The 19,542-nt window shown below is 35.5% G+C and overlaps 2 protein-coding genes across 2 annotated transcripts; one reads left to right on the forward strand and one right to left on the reverse strand.

Moving 5' to 3' along the window:
• Nucleotides 1–691: 691 nt before the first annotated feature.
• On the forward strand, nt 692–7,355 carry LOTGIDRAFT_109772 (hypothetical protein; the record flags this gene model as incomplete). Its single annotated transcript, XM_009046309.1, has 7 exons — nt 692–949; nt 1,366–1,418; nt 2,574–2,724; nt 2,984–3,081; nt 6,459–6,575; nt 6,917–7,062; nt 7,195–7,355. Coding segments are annotated over 7 exons (984 nt in total), but the record flags the coding sequence as incomplete, so codon positions are not given.
• Nucleotides 7,356–10,658: 3,303 nt separating this feature from the next.
• Nucleotides 10,659–14,266, reverse strand: LOTGIDRAFT_211849 (hypothetical protein; the record flags this gene model as incomplete). The annotated part of the gene is made up of 8 exons (XM_009046310.1): nt 10,659–10,790; nt 11,031–11,166; nt 12,107–12,185; nt 12,426–12,529; nt 12,888–12,966; nt 13,281–13,366; nt 13,702–13,858; nt 14,158–14,266. 8 exons carry the CDS (start codon nt 14,264–14,266, stop codon nt 10,659–10,661), a joined length of 882 nt encoding a protein of 293 aa, XP_009044558.1.
• Between the last annotated feature and the right edge of the window lie 5,276 nt (nt 14,267–19,542).

Here is a 19,542-nt window from a genome sequence, read left to right on the forward strand (position 1 = left end):
AGAAGAGAACTAGCACTCACCACTTACTCTTACTCTACATGTACTAGAGCTCATTTCTTGGGGTTTACTTTCCAATATGTGGTCTTAATGTTAGCAATTGACTATAGCTCATCTCATACTGTCAAGACATGTCTTGGATACACAATCTTCATCAGGACAGCTAGTTTAGTGAACAAAAAATTTGTTTATTTTTCAGCGACGTGTAGCTTTCCAGGTCCACTACAAATTTCCTATTCTACTGAAATTACAGAACATGTTTACTCTAAAGATGTCAAAGGTAAGACTTTAATTTTCCTCATTGCACATTGCATAGTATTGTCTAATCTTCAGAGATGTTCTTGATAGTTTCCCCTATTGCACACTACAAAGTTTTGCAGTTACAGTTACTGCCAGCAAAACTTTCGGTTAATTGGTCACTGGTTAGACTAGTCTATCACTGCTTTCATTGCAAAGTTGTCCTGATTGGACACTGCATGGAGTTGTCTTTCTTCATTACATTCTTCCGGTTGGAAACAAGGTAAAACACTATCTTATTTTGTTGTTTTCCTTGAATAGATGAATTACATTCTGCTGACAAACTGTCATTGCTTTCATGCTGGTGGAATTATTACACACTGATAAATTCATGATAATCGTGTTCAAGCTTGTTTAAAATAATCTTTGTAATGTTGTTTCAGATGCAACATCTCTACCAGGAAATTGTGGGCTGTATAACTTAGGAAATACATGTTTCATGAACTCAGGGCTACAGAGTCTGCTAGCTTCAGACCAGCTGGTGAAATTCTGCCTGGAAGCACTAGTCATAAGTCCGGAACTACAAGACACGTTATTAGGAAGGTTTAAGACACTAGTTATGAAGATTTGGTCGGGAGAATATTCAGTGATATACCCCAGAGATTTTAAAGATACACTTAGTTTATATCACAATCAGTTTCAAGATTATAGACAGGTAGGAAGAATGTTTTTTTTTACGTTCTTTTGCCATTTAAGTACCATTTCCAGGATTTTGTTGAAATATCCTCAAATTTGAACTGATCCCAAAATCCTGGGCATTGTAATAATTCTATGTTTTGCCATTTAAAGGGATTTTTCACTTAACTTTTAATGTAAATCGAGTTAACAGGGAAACTTATAGCATCTATTTGCCCCATTCCAATTTTCTGTGGTTCTTGTAATTACACTCTAAGTGTTTCATGACGTAACCCAAAAGATCCCTTTATAGTTGGAAAGAGTAGGCAAATGCCTCTGACAAAATTCTCCTCATTCCACACTGCAGGTGTCTGTCATTAACATAATCAGGTGCAGAAAACTAGGATGTAAAGCACCATTTTATCTCTAATAAACTGTTTTTTTTTTCTGTTACAGCATGATTGTCAAGAATTTTTGGCTCTACTTTTGGATTCTCTCCATGAACAACTGTTGATGACATCCAAGCATTCAGCCATAACTGACCAATCAAAGGCATCTTTACAAACTGATGAAACACATCTCAGCCAATCAGAATCTTTGACACAATGCTCAACTGATCTCTCTAGTCATCTGAATAACAAACCTTCTCATTGGTCAGGTGCTATAAATACTAACCAATCAGAGTCCATGGATACTAGCCAATCAAATAATGTGATACAAACGAGTCTGGACCAATCAGATTCGATCTTTGTCGAACCGGAGATTCGAGAAGGTAAAATTAATTCCAAGCAAGCTGTGATGAACGAAAAAGACTCAGATTCGACAGGAAGCAGTACGGTTACTATTAGCAACATATCGCTACTGTCAGAGGATAGCAACCAATCAACTGTCTCCTTACATAGTTCGGACTCAGAACACGCCAATACTTTCACCACTTTGAACATCAAAACTGAAAATAGCGCCAATGCTGTGGAACCTGAACTAGATATGGTTGCTATAGAAACAAGTGCTGATACCATGACAACTACTCAATCTGCTATTGCTCAGAATAACACGTCGCCGTCCAAATCTAGTGCAACGCATACATCAGACAATCGCGAGATCGATACTAAAAATATCATCCAATCAAATAGCCCGAATAAGAACGTTGAAGTAAAGCTGAATAATACTCGAATAACGTCATTGGCTAGTTTGGAAGAATATTACTCGAAAGATTGTAAAACTTTGAACACGAACATGCTCATTGACGATGTTCTGAACAACGTGAACATAGATTCGGACAAATTTGCAAAAATGGATAATCGCTCACGGACTGAGACACAGGTCAATGTTTTGGAGGAAGTGGAAACGGAAGAAGAAGAAAAGTCTGAAAAATGCGATGGGTTCGGTCTCAAGGATACGAATGTACGTGCAGATAAAAAGTCTCGCACTGCATGCGCCAAAAATCTTCCGTTATGTGAAGAAGAGGTTTATAGCGATATAAAAAGATTTAAGATTGATCAGAACGAGGCAGAGAAAAATGTCCAAATGGAGGCGATGCAGAAATTCCGTAAAAATAAATCAAACATCAGAGACGACTTGTCACGAAGGTCGGCGACCCCTGATAGTCTGATGGAGGTCGAAGGTGAAAGTTCAGATGAGGAAGGGGAAGTGACATCACGAAGTTCGACTGTTGATGATATACCTTCTGTACCTCCAGTGTTAGAGAGCTATAGCGAGAATGACGAACTGGAAGCTGATAAAGCCTGGGATGACTATATCACAGAAAATAACAGTGTGGTCGTTAACTCATTTCAAGGACAGTTCAAGAGCACTGTAAGAAAAAGATTTTTCAGGAGTTTTAGAATCTATATAAAATATATGTATATTTTCTGCTTCCTCCTAAAATGTCTTGGCTTAGCTGGCGACTGGCGATCGCATGACATTTTTGCAGTGAGAGTTATATGACGTTTTTCACGGCATCCAAACGAACGCCTCAGAGAGGAGAAAGCACAAAATTCTCCAACTAGATAAAACTTTTCAGCAGTGCTTTCAAAAATTGTATCAAAAACCTCTTATATTTTTATATTTGTAGATTGTGTGTTCCGAGTGTAGCCATATCTCAGTGACATTTGAACCGTTCATGTATTTATCTTTACCTATACCTAGAGCCTTAGAACGACAAATATGTAAGTATATCAGCTATCTTTAATTAACTTTGATTTAACAAATCAAAAAACATGCAACTAAAATGACAATGCACTTGTGGTTAAGGGTCATGCTATGTTTTCCTTAGCATCCCATAACGAGGCGAGTTTATATATTTTTGTAAGTTACTTTAGTGTCAAATCCATTTAAATGTCTAATCCTGCCCTAATTTATCTCTAAAACTAGCCCTTATTTTTGTCGATGAGTGTTAGTCAGCTACTGAAATCTAGTTATCGGATGGGACATTAAACCAAGGCGCTGTGTGCTACAGGCTGTGCACATGAAAGATCCCTTGACAGTTGTAAATGGAAAAAGAGCAGGCTAATGCCGCTGTCATGACAAAATTTTCCTCATTGCACACTGCATGGAGTCTGCCTGTCTTCATTAGCCCATAATGTGCAGAAAAGTAGGATGTAAAACTCCATTCATTTCATAATTTTTTGCAGGTGTGATAATAATGCGACCAGACTACCCTCCAACTCGATATCTGTTAAACATGTTTAAAACAGACAACGTGGCTAAACTACGGAAACAAATTAAAGATCTGACCAGTCTACCTGACGGTGATATCATCATAGCTGAAGTCTTGGATTGTCACATCTCACGCTTACTGGTGAGTTTCTTCATTTCTTGATTCAAAACTGGAAGCCATTGTGGTTCAATGAGTAAGACGCTTTCCTGCTAACCAGGAACTCAATTAGAACTAGCTTCCTCCTTCTCAATTTTTCTGAGGAATTTAAATGTTTTCTTCAGGATGACAATATTTTGCTGCGATATGTGAACGACTCGACAAGAAAAATCTACGCCTTTGAGATGATGACACCTGAGAAATTACCAGAGTTACCTCCCACTACAGTTGCCATGGAAACCACAGTAGTTTCAGCCAATCAGGATTCAGATTATTCCATACCACCAATCGCCAGCGAACCTGGAGATATTTTTAGTGCAATGGGAACGTTTTCTCCCAACACATTTGACCAATCAAGGCACAGATCTTTCAGCAGCAAATCAGAATCGAGTACTGATTTGTCAATTGGCCAATCAGGGTTCATTTCTGCGCCAGACACTGCCGGTAAATATTTTTATAATTCGTCAAAGTCGATCAATTTTGTCATTTACTTGGTTATGTCGATTAAATGGTGGTTGTGGGTTCTAATCTTTGTAGGCATATGAAAGTCTGGTGACCTTGAATTAGTCTTCTTCAATTTATATTCCTTCAGGGACTGGAATGTGGGAATGGACATCTCATGATGAACGTATCAACCCTCTACCAGGACCGTCCTGGTCTGACAATATCTATGATCAGCCTATTGGCCCCGCCCCTCGGTCCAGCCCTGTCAATTTCTCGACAGCGACGCCTGGTGACGGAGCTACAAGTATGTGTGGTATCGCAGACCAATGGAAATCATGTGCTATTTGTTTAGAGGAGTACGCAGACAATGCTCTGTTGATCCATAGTTCCTGTGGTGGAACTTTCTGTGATAACTGCTTGGAGGTGAGTAGTGGGAGGGGCTTTAGGATTGATTGACATGCTAAAATGATAGTGTGCCTTTAATGATGGGAAGGGGTCTAAAGAATTGATTGACATATTTAGATATATATGGGTGCATGCATGTTAAAAGTGGGAGGGGCTTAAAGGATTGATTGATATATGCACCTATTTGATTGACATGTCAATGGGGTTATTAATGATTAATTTGTTTATTTCAGATGTCGATGAAACATAGTAGTGATAATGTTCATTGCTGTCCTGTAAGTTTTATTTATATGTGTTTTAAATATATACACATTACTGCTTCCTTCACAATTGCACACTGCATGGTGTTGCCTATCTTCATTAGCCCAATTGGGAGCAGAAAAGTAGGGTGTAAGACATTATTTAATTTGATTCATTTGTTGCTTTAAAATCTTTTAAAATTTTACTGAACTTTTTTAATTGAATCTGAACTAAAAAGGACAGAGTTTTATCTCAATCTGTTCATTGAATTTTGAATGCTACTTAAAGCAATACAAAATTGAAATTTAGAAATTTAAAATATTTCGATTCAATTTTCAGACTTGTCAGTCACCAGCCAATAAATGTGAAGATTTTTTACCATTAACAAGCTCAAATGGACAAAAACCTCTTTCAAGGTAGGGACATACTGATTTTAAAATTGAATCAGAAAATCAGAAAACAGTATACAGTGAGTCAGCATATGGAAGTCATCTTTCCTTGTTATTCCAGTCGACTCAGCTGTAAATGGGTAAAATAATCTGGGAAAGATCAAAGCCAAGGATTGGCCCAGGATCAGCTGGTAGAAAGGACCCTACCTGAACTCAAGTTGTTCTCCTTGTAAAAATTTGTTGTTTTTTTCTACCAAATAAACATATTTTCCCAAATATCTTTTGAAAATGTCCATGTAAAATATTTCAGGATTCTTGCCATTCCTGTGTGTCAGAGATACCTAAAAGACGGAGAAGCTACGTTATTTAATCACCCGAATATAGTCTATCTACCCAGTCAGGTGACAGGACAATCTTTATATAGTATTGTCAATACAGTGCTGCCACCTGGATTGGTGTATTCCGTTCTACTCACAGACGGACAGGTTCGTACTTCTTCTTTTATTTGCATCAGGAAATTTTTGCTAGAAGATATTGCACTGAAAGCAGAGGATATGAGTTTATTTGGTACCCTGAACAAGTCTTTGCTGAAAGATATTACACTGAGCATGGAGGGCTCTGTAAGTTAAGATGTTTGCTCTTTAAGATAGTACAGCATATGTTGAGATGATACCCTTAGATTTGTTAACCCCATTTATCTGGATTAAAAATCAGGATGTAAAACTCCATTTTGAATTATTTCAGGGTAAACACTGTTCCCGATGTCAGTACACTGATCATTGTAAAGGATGTGTAATGAGTCGAGAAGGGGAAATAACTCTACAACCAGGTGACCACCTCGCTGTCGAGATCGAAGAGCTCGATCAGATCGTGGAATCATTGATTGATCATGTGACCATGAATGACCTCCGACCTGACGAACCTACAACTATTTACGACTGTTTTACTGCCTTTACTCAATGGTAAGAATCAAAGTTTTTAAGCCAAATCTACTTTCTGTTTCAATATCAAGATTTGATTGGTTTAAAATATATACATTAGAATGCGACTGTGTTAGAAAACTTGTTAGATTACAATGTAGATGAAAAGAATCAGAGAAAAAAATAAATACAATAATATCTATTTTAATTAGCTTGTCCAATATCTAGACTCTTGCCGTCTTGATGTGTTCGAGTATGATGTAATTTGAACTATGATTTTGTCTGTTTTCTAGCGAGGATGTAATTTTGACTAAACAATGTTTTCTGATTTTCTAGCGAGGTGTTGGATGAACAGAATCCCTGGTACTGTCCCCAGTGTCGTAAAAACCAATGTGCTAACAAGAGAATGACAGTCTGGCGCTACCCTGATACTCTTATAGTTCATCTTAAACGGTACTATTTCTTTTCTTAATCATTTCTCTTAATATGCCGTCAATTTTGATTAAGAAAAGGCATCAACTCCATTGACTGTTTACTTGGGGAAGGGTCTCAACCTAAACATCTTCAGGTTGACCTCTATTTCTAAAACTAGCTGTCCTGATGAGGATTGTGTATCTGAAACACATATCAGCAGATGAGCTCTGTTCAATTAGCTAACATTGTCTTATATTGAAATGTTATATCCAACTGTCCTGATAAGGATTGTGTATCTGAAACACGTGTCAGTAACAGGTGATCAGCTTCAGTCAATGAAAGTAGAAACCATGTCAATAATTTTCCTGTTTTTTTTCCAGATTTGTCTTTCATGAATTTTCTAGTACTAAAATAGATAATCCTGTGATATTTCCCCAGAAAAATCTGGATTTAACAGATTTCTTGTCCGGACCTAAAAATACTGATCTACAGTATGATCTCTATAGTGTCGTCTGCCATTTTGGGGGTGAGTTTATTTTGCTTCTGAAATATTTCCTTTTACGTTTTTTCAAGCATTAATTCTGCAAGGGTTCTGTGGGATAAGCTGGTTCTTTGGCAAACCTCAACCATTTTTCTAATACAATTCCTGTTTATTCAGGCTCTAACTCTGGCCACTATACAGCCTACTCTAAACACCCGATCTATCAGGAATGGTTTTACTATAACGACGAGACGGTCACCAAACAAACTCCTAAACATGATGAATACAGCAGTGGCTACGTTCTCTTCTATCAGAAACAAGGTAAGATGGCTGGCTGATATTTGAGGTGGCACAGAAATTGGCACTCTAGTTCCAAACAAGCTGGCTGTCTTGATAATGGATTGCATATCAGAAACTAGGTGAGACAACTGGGCAAGATGGCTAGCTGATATTTCAATCAAATTTTATCTTCCCTCCTGGGTTGCTTCAAAACTAAAACCCAACTTTTACAAGGATAATAACTTGATCCTGTCCACCTGCTGGAAGCTCTATAACTCAAAATATTTTTATCTTCCAGGCTCCAGAGTGAAAATTACTCCTCCAGTAAAACACGAACTAAATGACATAGCTGGTGCCGTTGGAACGTCAATCAAGACATCAAATCAATCAACAGCAACCAATCAAATAGCAGCAACATCAACCATTGTAGCGTCAACGATGACGTCTGAAGATACCTCGGAACCTCAGCATTCCTTCGATTTTTACTCCTAATTAATGATTAATTAACAATTAATGGTTAACAACTTCATGATTTGGATAGCCTCAATTTAGATTCTGTTTTCAATCCGGGGCACATTAAAATAATATAGATATAGACGTCTAAATATTTGCTGTACTAAGAGGTCAATTTCTGGCATTGATGATAGGTTAACTCTAGAAAATATAAATTTTGAAACAGCAAAGTTTCAATACCTATAAATTGTGACACGAAGGGAGGGGGAATGTTTCTAAATTGAAAGGGAGAAGCTGAATTGTGTCATGCTTATTCTAAATTTGGACATATAATATAATCAGACTTGATAATGCGAATTGGAAGTGAGGGGACAGATCTAAATTGTAGAGGGAATTGGCTTAATAATTTTACAGAGGGAATGGAAGAGGGCATACTGAAGTTCTAGATTGGAGGGGGCATGATGACTGCAAAATTGTAGAAGGGGACTGTTCTAATTTGTAGGGGGACGAAGATTGCAAAATTTGAATCTAGCGGACAGTTCTAAATTGGATATGGGCATGATTATTTTAGAAAATTATAAGGGAGGGGATTGTTTAAATTGTAAGGGTGGGACTGTGATAATTGCAAAATTAGAAGCGAGTTTTTCCGAATTGGAGGGGGTAGAACCCTGGTTTTTTGTGATGTTTCTGAATCGTAAAGATTGAGGGCAGGGGGAAGGGAGGGGCAAGCTAGTGTAGATAGTGTAAATGTAAAATAATATTGATTATTTATGGTGGTTATTTTGTAACAAGTTTGTACATCGTCTTTCCTGTCATTTCATTTGTTAAATAAATATTGTCAAAAAAACTACCATCTTCTTTCTTCCTTCATTGCCCCTTATCATTGAATAGATAAGACTGTGGTTCACTTTATCCAAATAGCTTGGTATGAGGTGGTGGATTTTAACCATTTTTTAACAAAACACCTTTTTCATGCAAGCATGCACTCACCGGATCCAAGTGTGTGCTATCTTTACAAAACATTTGTCAGTTAGAAGATTATTTTGTAAGGATTGGAAACTTGACAGTTTGTGCATTAAAATAAATATAACTAGCAAACTTCAATAGGGACACAGGCTGAAATAGGTCAGTTGTCTGAAGATAGCATAGCATGAAACTCTAAGTAACATGTTTCAGGTTCTGTTTTACTATTTTTATAACTCAAGAGAGTTGTCTGAATGTCGCATAGAGTGGATAATTGAGTAACAACATGTTTCAGGTTCTGTTTTAATATAACCAGTAATAATATGATAAAAAATATAAGCTTTAAATGATAAAATCATCTTAATATATTCCTTGCCACCTAATATAGGCCAATTTCTCTTCAAAGAATTGAAAATAAGCTTTTAACAGTCCATTAAGCCCCCTTGTTTTGACGCGAGGAAATTATGATGCTACAGGCATATAAAATATATTGGATTATGCTCCCAATTATAAATAAATTGTAAATTAACAACATTTGGAAAGAAAATCATAAAATTGTGATCTTAATTATAAATGCCAAAATAAAAAAATATCATCAATCGACATGTTTAAAATACTGATTAAAATAATTATAATATATCCATAGAAATTACAAGCTTATTATGTGAATTGTAACTCCTGTTTTCCAAACATATCATATTACTTATGGTGGTCACTTGATTGACCAGTTCTGCTCTTTCAGGATTCATGTAATCAACTGGCCGCGTATTCTCGAAACGATCTTAGAGCTAGGATGTCCTAGGTTCTTATCTTCTAACATTGATTCTAGGATATCCTAGGTTCTTATCTTCTAACATTGATTCTAGGATATCCTAGGTTCTTTTCTTCTAACATTGATTCTAGGATATCCTAGGTTCTTATCTTCTAACATTGATTCTAGGATGTCCTAGGTTCTTATCTTCTAACATTGATTCTAGGCGCTGAGATCGTTTCGAGAATACGTAGCCTGGACTTTTAATACGTGTAAAATTAATTTGGAACAGTGTTTAAATGCGTTCCACATGTGCCAAAAAAATAGTAGGTGCAGACAGAATTCAAAATGGTGGAGAATGAAATAGATGGGAACATTTTTTAATATGATATATCTGGTTCTGTACCGTTCGATTGAAACCTGAATTGGAACAAACAGAACCTGTTCAGAACTCATCAATCGAGTTCCACCATGGAGTATAGGACAGCATTTAAGATTAAATTATTCGAGTTATCTAATTGGTCGAAATAAAATTCCTCCACCAATCAAAATCTAACAAATAAGAATTCCCTATAAAATTGAGCACAAGTATTACAATGGAATGCTGATTGGACGAAATCTTCACAAATATTTATTTCTTTAACTTCATCATCTGTAACAACGCCTGAAAAGATACAGAATATTTCACACTCTAGTGATAACAGATATGGCTTTGATTCAAAACATTAACGAGAGTTGAAATGAAATGGAGTTTTATGTCCTTCTTTTCTGCACCATATGGGCTAATGAAGACTGGCAACGCCTTGCAGTGTTCAATAAGGAAGGTTTAATCAAAACAGTGGCATTAGCGTGCTCTTTTTTTTCGATTTCCAACTGTCAAGGGATCTATAATGTGCGCAGTCTGTAGCACACAGGGCCTCGGAAACCTTATTTTGTTTTAACGAGGATAAATTATAAAGGAACCTAAACTCATACCTATTTTAGTTGTTTTGGATTATTGTGTTGATTATATTGTATAGTCAAGTAAAAATATCCATAAACAGTGTGCATTGAAGTAAACTTTGCCCAGCTAGCTTATTCTTTTCTTGAAGGATCTTTACGTGCACAGCCTATAATTCACAGAGTTTCTATTTCTTGTCTCATCCAATGGACTAAACACTATCACTGACAGTGGAAATCAGTGAATATACAGCCATCATACAATATAACAGTAAAGGCCTACCTGTGTAAGTGTGTAGTTTTCCTGTTGTAGTTTTTCCACCACGTTAAAATGGTCGGTATCTGGTATATCAAAATATCGGGTTTTTATTCCCTTGTCTCTTAAACTCTGAAAAAATAAAACAAACATTTTTGAGGGCTAAATTGGACAAAAAGAAAGAAACAACCATTTTTTAAAGCTCTGAGGATACTATCTATCCTTGACCAAACCTCTTGGAGTTGAGGTTATACAGGATTATAAGAAAGAGTATATTATTCAAAATTTGTATCCCAATAAAGTTATTATTATTATTATTATTATTATTATTAGTGAAATATTAATAAATTAAAATGGAGCAGTTACACCTACCTTTTCCATCTCTCCAGTTTGTCGTCTGAATTCAGGAGGATCATATTCCCCGACTGCCAGTAAGATTTCACGTCCTCGGCTCTGATTGGCTATTTCTGATATAAAATTACTCGGACTAAAGCGCCATGCATCCTCGCTACAACAACGATATCGAGACAAATAATATTCATAATAATTTGTTTACATGCCCAGTATTCTCGAAAAGATCTTAGCGCTAGGATATCCCAGGTTCTTATCTTCTAACATTGATTCTAGGATGTCCCAGGTTCTTATTATCTAACATTGATTCTAGGATATCCTAGGTTCTTATCTTCTAACATTGATTCTAGGATATCCTAGGTTCTTATCTTCTAACATTGATTCTAGGATATCCTAGGTTCTTATCTTCTAACATTGTTTCTAGGATATCCTAGGTTCTTATCTTCTAACATTTATTCTAGGATATCCTAGGTTCTTATCTTCTAACATTGTTTCTAGGATATCCTAGGTTCTTATCTTCTAACATTGATTCTAGGATATCCTAGGTTCTTATTATCTAACATTGATTCTAGGATATCCTAGGTTCTTATTATCTAACATTGATTCTAGGACATCCTAAGTTCTTATTATCTAACATTGATTCTAGGATATCCTAGGTTCTTATTTTCTAACATTGATTCTAGGATATCCTAGGTTCTTATTATCTAACATTGATTCTAGGTCATCCTAGGTTCTTATTATCTAACATTGATTCTAGGACATCCTAACGCTAAGATCGTTTCCAGAATACGGGGCCAGGACTGGAAATATCACTTCAAAATAAACTATCGTCATTTCGTTTGGTTACGGTAATTGGAACTTGATCAATTCATATTTATTTATTAGCAAATTGTAGTCGAAGTTGAAATATTATTTTGAAAGGATTGACTACTGGCGGCAAATTCAAGTTCCAACTACTTAGGTTATTCCTTAAAAGTTTCACAGAATTCTAAAACACAATTCTGTCAACTTTTCAAACCACAAATACACTCCCCTACTATTGCCTTTATTTGATTTTTGTATACATGTTAAGAGTCAGCTCAGATTCATTGACCTACCTTGTTAGTTTAAGGGGTTCATTGATGTAAGTTGACACCAGAGGTCGAAGGTCGTACACACCACTCACTAATAAGGCACCTAAAACAGACAAAACATCTCTTTAATGATCTGATAACTCATGTATTCACGTCTTCTATATTCTGTTTCAATAATCCCTGCAAGTGCCTGGTCTATTTCCACCTTTGGAACGAACCTGTACCTGTACTACACCCCTATGCCAGTGCCTTCTGTGGAATAGTGACTAGTTGCTTATCAATAGTAACTGGTTTCTTTTCAACCACCCTAATCTCTAACAGTGATATATTATTTCTTTTTTACCTTTTATTAATTCACAATCGAAGGCATCATCTTCACCAAACTCTGATGTCAACATGATGGCAGCTAGTTGAGCTCCAGCAGAATGTCCACATAGATATATACCACTGAAAATATAGACAGTAATTAGGGTGGGTCAGAATTCACGGTGGGAAGGGGAGGGGAGGGGTTAGTTGGGCTCTAGCAGAGTGTCCACATAGATATATACCACATAAATAATGCACTTAATTTTAGTGGAATTTCATGCACCACAGACGTCTGATTGAAAATTAGAATGGTGCAAATTGATGGCATCAGTGTTCCCAATACACATAAAATTTTAGAAAACCTCTTGACAATCACTTTAAAAGATAAATAGACCCAATCAAGACTCCTTTCATTCTTATTTCAGTTTTAAAAACTCTGAGTTCTCCAACATTCTGTGATTTACAAATTACAGCAGTAATTAATGAAACACTTAATTACCTAGATTGTCTTTCTTTGGCAAGTTTAAAAATAAAGGCCACAGCTCGTTTTATCTGAGACACAATTTCATCCATACTGACTGAAACAGAACAAAAATAAATTGTCAGACAACTTCTTTCTCAGGTTTTTTAAACTCTGTAAAAACTCATCCTCTGTCATTATCCTGTACAAAAAAATTTGTTACTTCTTTCTGTGATATATGTCGAAAACTTATGAGTGGTTTTTAGCAAGTATTTTGTATTTGACAAGGTTAATTCTATGCTTATGTCTTTTTTTTTTGTTTTATAATAAATTGTTTAACCCCTCAAAGTCATATTACAGAGTTCAGAGTTTTGGAATTGTTTTAATTCATTGACAATCAGTGCTCAAAGGGTTATAGTAAGGGTAACTAACCTGAGGGAGCCAGATCGTACCCGACTGGTATAACTGTCGCTCCTGCGTGGCATAGAGGTGGGGCTAAATACCCAGACATCTCTCGACTGAAATAAAATATAAACATTTTAAACTTCATTCCAGCTCATCCATGGCCAAACCTCTAGCCCAGTTTATCTGTGCCCATTTCCTACTAAGGCAACTATCAAGAATTATCAGTTGCCTTTGATCTACAAATCTACTCTTAAGCATGTACTGCCAGTGCTTTCAAAGCAGTTGACACAGAGTTGTTACATAGCGTTTATATCTTAAAATAAACTGAAATATGTTTTACATCCTACTTTTCATCTCAAGTTAGGACTAATGAAGATGTATGCAATAAGGAAATCTTTAAAGACAGTGGCATTAGCAATTTCCAAATATAAAACCACCTTTTACTAACCTTAAATCTTGCCAGTAACCACCATGGATAAAAATCAAAATTGGACTGCCTTTTTTGGAAGTTTTTTTGTCTATGTACACATCTAGTTTTTGAAACGGTGTTGGACCATAGCTGATATCTGTTTCTACCTCTAGACTCCATTTAGCTGTTCTGGTACCTTCAAATATTCAAAATTGAAAGTAAAATCCTTGAGGGTAAGGAATTCAATTACATCCAATTACCCCTAAAAAATTACAATTTCATTACAACTTTGATTCTCCATAGTGATCTTACGAGTTTTTTACTGCAGTCCTGTTCTAGTGATATAATATTTTACCAATGTAGGCATGTCACATAGGACCTGTTTTTTCATTATTGGCTTTATATGCATAAATATTTCTTGACAGTTTACTGGTACGGTACGGGGCCAAATACGGGGCCCTTAAGCTACGGGCCTGCTGTGGGTAGAATACGTACCTTCCTTTACAGTTTTGATATGTGAATCTATAACATCGTCAGGGCTGAGTCTATGAGACCATCGTGATGGACTGTAGTGATAGTCATAGTCTAATCCATTCTCCTCCATTTCGCACCTAGAAATATTCAATAACAATATCACTTACTGACAGTGTACCACCATGTCCCCTTCTCAGCTCATTGCTGTATTTATGACCCCTTTCCTAAATCAATAAATTGCAATAGTGCCAGTAGGCCTAAATGTTATCTCTGGAGACAGAGTCTATGTCTAAGTGGTACTGATACAAATGGGGCAAATGTATTGCGCACCACAATGAAAAATTTGGCATGTGTTGCTTGCATGCCTTCTTTTCTTGAACAACTGATGTCATTCTACAAATAAGTTTAAGAAGAGGATTCTGTTAATATTTAGCCTACATCAAGGCAGTAATGCAGTCTTTAATTAAGCAAGGCAAGGCCCCATTTCTTAATTTAGGTTTTTTTCTCAACAAAACTCATTCAAAGGACCATTTTCAAACAAAACTAGCCAGTGCCTGTGTGAAAAATGTCCAAAATGCATGACATACCTCTAGAATGCTATCTTTGACTGACAGGTGTGGAAATTTACACCACAGAGGAATGTAAAAAAAGATTTGACAGCTCTTCCCTGCAAGTTTGTTTCTGTCTTGTTTCGAGTTTTTCCACTCAAAGTTTCTTCATTGTTACTTTAGATTCATTTATTCCATGTCTATGCCATTCAGAGAACAAATTTGCATTGCGATTGCATGAAAGACGGCAGAATAGAGATGATTTGGAAAGGACGTCTGCTTGTAAAGAAATTACCTGTACAAGGGACATAACCCATTTCTGTTACCTGTCGTAGTCTCCTTTATCCAGACTCAAATGTCTGCATTCATAGACTTGATTACCTAGACACTAAATAGTTAATTCTTGAGGCAAGGCATACTCACTCTTTTGAAAATCCAGGTACAAGTAGCAAATAGTCTAGTCAACATGGCCAGAATTTAACTCTTGAGTGATTCCGCATATACATGTAATTGCCTAATTTGTATTGTTGTGTGTCCACTCGAGATCCCCTGCACCATGTGGGCTAAGGAAGACAGCATAACTGATAATGTTCATTTGGTCCATGGGTATGTGAATTTGACATAACTTTCATAGAGTGCACATAGCTCTTTCCACACAAGACAAACAGCAAAATATTCCATATTCAAAACAAGGATAGAATGGGGGCTGGGGGGCTGGGGCTGTTTCTTTTCAAAATAAGACTACAAGAGCATAATATATATTTTATTAATAATAATAATAATAATAAAGATAATTTTTGTGTTATTCGATACTAATTTGTACAACAATGTTAGAATGGGCCCCTTGTATAAAACAGGGTCTGCAATGTTCGAAAGGGCCCCTTATAAAACAGGGTCTGCAATGTTGGAAAGGATCCTATTTAAAACAGGGTCTGCAATGTTAGCAAGGGCCCTATTTAAAACAGGGTCTGCAATGTTAGCAAGGGCCCTATTTAAAACAAGAGGGCACAATGTTGCAAAGGGTCCTATTTAAAACAGGGTCTGCAATGTTAGAATGGTCCAGCATATATTAATCAGGTCAAGGCCCTTCTCACAAAAAATCTTACAACAAGAATTTGTCGCAAAAGTGGAATTTTACATTGAAAATACCACAAGCCCTACTTACTACAAAATTAATCATTTGATTTTTTGCGAAACGGGACCACTGATGTTAGGCTTTATCTCAATATTTCATTAGGCTAATAAGCTATACTTTACAAAAGTCAATCTTGACAAATCTGTTGCCATGGTAACTAAGTATGATAGTGCAGAAGTTAATTTAATCGCAGCTGGTGATTGGATGAAATTATACACATTGTTATTTATAATATATAACATTTTCTATGAGCAGCTTTTGGGTATGAAATGACGCCTGAATTTAGACACCAAATTAAGACAACCAGGCTAACATCTTCACATGTCAAGGTATAAGATGTAGTTTGTAATATCCTGACATTGTGAAGATGGCGGGCAAGTTCTGTCTTTGAAGTGACAACTAATTAAGAAATTAAACATCTGAAAAAGTCAGAAAGATAACCTTATTCACAAAAACTTACCTTGAGAAATACAGTCATTTGATTGAATAAGAAAACTAAATCTTAAATCAATTTTATATTAGTGATTGACCAATCAGACGACTGAAATAAAAAATCATCTAAAATTAAGTTTTTAGGGAATAAGTCCTTACATTTCTCCAAAAGAAATGACAATTTTGATCAACTTGTGAAAAAAAATTTTGGAGACACATAGACCAAGATGCAGACGTCATTTCCCACCAAAAAGCTGCTGATAATTTTATAATGATAACAGAGTTAAATCATTTTAATTAAATAATAATAATAATAATAGGTCACCCATAATTATATACAACTTTATAGCAAAGGGATTCACAAGAGATTTTCTAGCCTTTGTATATCTATCAGAGACAATTTAATCTGCTATTTACACCATTTTAATTTCCAATTTCTGTGGTTTCTGTAATTCCAGACAAAAATGGCCAAAGTATGATGATGCCCATGCAAGACCATCTCTTCTGTAATGAGTTTGCTCTTCATAATAACTTTCTGACAAGCACTGACAAAGATAAGTAACATAAATGTTACTGTTACACATACAAAGGCTACAGAATCTCCTGTTAATCCCTTTAACTTAATATATAGCATAGAAAAAATAAAATATTTAACACTAGTTAACATAATTTAAAGGAATTGTTAAGAGGTTTTCTCAATTTTTTTAACTGCATCATGGACACTGATAGCATCAATTAACACAATTCCAATTTTCAATAAGAGAATTTCACTAAAACTAAGTGTTAAATGACCTCTTTACAATCCCTTTAAGTACAGTCTATATTGCTGTCAATCCACGGATAAATTTAACTCATCGCAAGTGTCCTAAATTTAACAAAACTCAAATTAATAGCATATTTACATGTTATGGTTAAGGGATTGTTAAGAGGTTTTCTAAAATTTGTATGTGTATCAGGGACACTGATAACATCAATTTACACCAATCCCAATTTTCAATCAGACGTCTGTGGTTCTTACAATTCCACTAAAACTAAGTGTTTGATGACGTCATTACAGTATCTATAAGTAGCTGTGATTTCATATACTTTAAGCATTTCTATAATTACAGGAACTCTGTTCACAGACGTGTGATTGTAAATTGGAATGGTGAAAATAGATGCCATCAGTATCCTCGATACACAGAAAACCGCCTTACAATCTCTTTAAGTTGCATTTTTACCTCTCCAGTAAGAAGCACCAGATTTTACACTTTACGTCACGTATCAGATCATTTACTAATTATATAAAATATACACAGAGTTAACGAATCTTAGTTAATTATATACAATTAGTCGTTAATCATCATTAATTATAATATACAAACATAAATATATCTTTTATAAACTTTATATGGCTTTATTTATCATCTATCTATTTTTTCTTGGGTCATGACAGAGCCTGTTTTAATAAGTCAAGGTCATTTCAGAGCATAAATCTTTAATCCCCATATTGGAAATAAAACTTTCTGTTCAATCTTTCTGCTCAATATTAGGCTAATAAAGACAGATAACACAATGCAGTGAGCGATGAGGAAAAATTTTGCCAGGCACATCAGGTAACATCAGCCTACTATTTTTCAATTTTCTACTGTCTCAACCTTTGCCAGGATTGATCTATGGACTTCAAGTCTAAGATTCTATAGCCAAAGTGGAGCATCTTGATGATTTTTTAAACACATATTTCAGTCTAAATATTTCCTAACAAAAAATATTTCAGAGCATATGCTTACAACTTTTAATACACTTATTTCTTTTGACTATTTCACAGAAAAAAATCCACAGATGATAAATTAGCCCTCTTGCCCTCAAATGCTCATGGGACAAATATCTATAGAGTAATACATATATTGGAATGATCTTAATAAAGGCATGTATCTTTGTTATTGACTCCAAAAATGAAGAGGGGGGGGGGGAGATTTCCGGGGGAAACTGCAATAACATGCGTCTTAGGAAGTAAAGTTATATACTTTATGAACACCCCTTGACATTGAATGAACTCTTCCACACATGCATTTTTTTTCAATCATTATCACACTTTCATGCATGTTTGGAAGAGCTCATTTTGTAATTACAGGGTATTAATGTCACCAGCCTGGAACTAGGGGAAGCTATCCTTAAGTTTTCACCAATGTGGTGTAGTCTCTTAAGCACTAAAAGATAAGAAAAGATGGGGGTTTCCCACCATAGTCCGGTTATTCTAAGAGGGCAGGCAATGCTTCCAACTAAAAGTGTAGCACATTGATACCTATATAAATAATGAACTGCAATCAAAATATAAATGCACATTACTAATCACATGATATGATTTCAAACTGTATCAATGAATCAAAAATTATGAATTGTTACTATGTGATATCACATTGTCATAATATGACATCACATGAATGGTTGTCAAGCGACATAATGTGACATCACATGAATGGTTGTCAAGCGACATAATGTGACATCACATGAAAATTCAAAATCAGAAAACTTCAAACATCAATTTAGAATGGTTGCTAAGCGACATCATATAGTTCATATAATATGACATCATTTAAATTAATGAATCAAATGGTTGCTATGTGACATCACATGGAAAGTTGATGATTTATTAACACCCTTGACAATCCTGTCACATGACTGTCACATGACAGAACGAGGTTTGTGGTTATAAGGATACTATTAATCAACTTGTGTAGGATAAATTGGGTTAAGGAATGAATGAATGAATGGATATATCAAGGATGAATGATATTGTTGCTGCTGGTTTGGTTATGGTTTTATTCTTCCTTTCTAGTCTCTCCATACTGTTTTATTTCTTCTTCTTTCACTCCATATATTAAACGTCTATGTCATCTAAATAGACAAGACAAAACATTTACATAGTGAACAGGAAATTTACTGATGTCTGGTAGATTAGTTTGATAGATGTTGGTCTGATTGAGTCAGTAAAACAACTTAATGACATGATCTATTACAATCATAGATCTTATTTACTTATAAGAAGAACATAGTAAAATAACTCTTGAGTACCTCTTTATGAACTTAAATTGCGGAAGAGCCAAACGATAATTTTCTGTCTAAAAAGTCAAACAGAGTACAGGAGTTTGATTCAAATTTTAAGTTACCTACCCTGCCTCATCGTTTGATTTTATCAATAGCCCTTTTCACTTCTCCATCTTTCACATCTCCCCTCTCTGTTAGCCGAGACAAAATACCCACTACGAGATCGTCTGCTAGGCCAGGACACGATTTCTCAGCTAAGTCAAA

The sequence above is a fragment of the Lottia gigantea genome (genome assembly GCF_000327385.1).
Source record: "Lottia gigantea unplaced genomic scaffold LOTGIsca_10, whole genome shotgun sequence".
NCBI lineage: Eukaryota > Metazoa > Mollusca > Gastropoda > Lottiidae > Lottia > Lottia gigantea.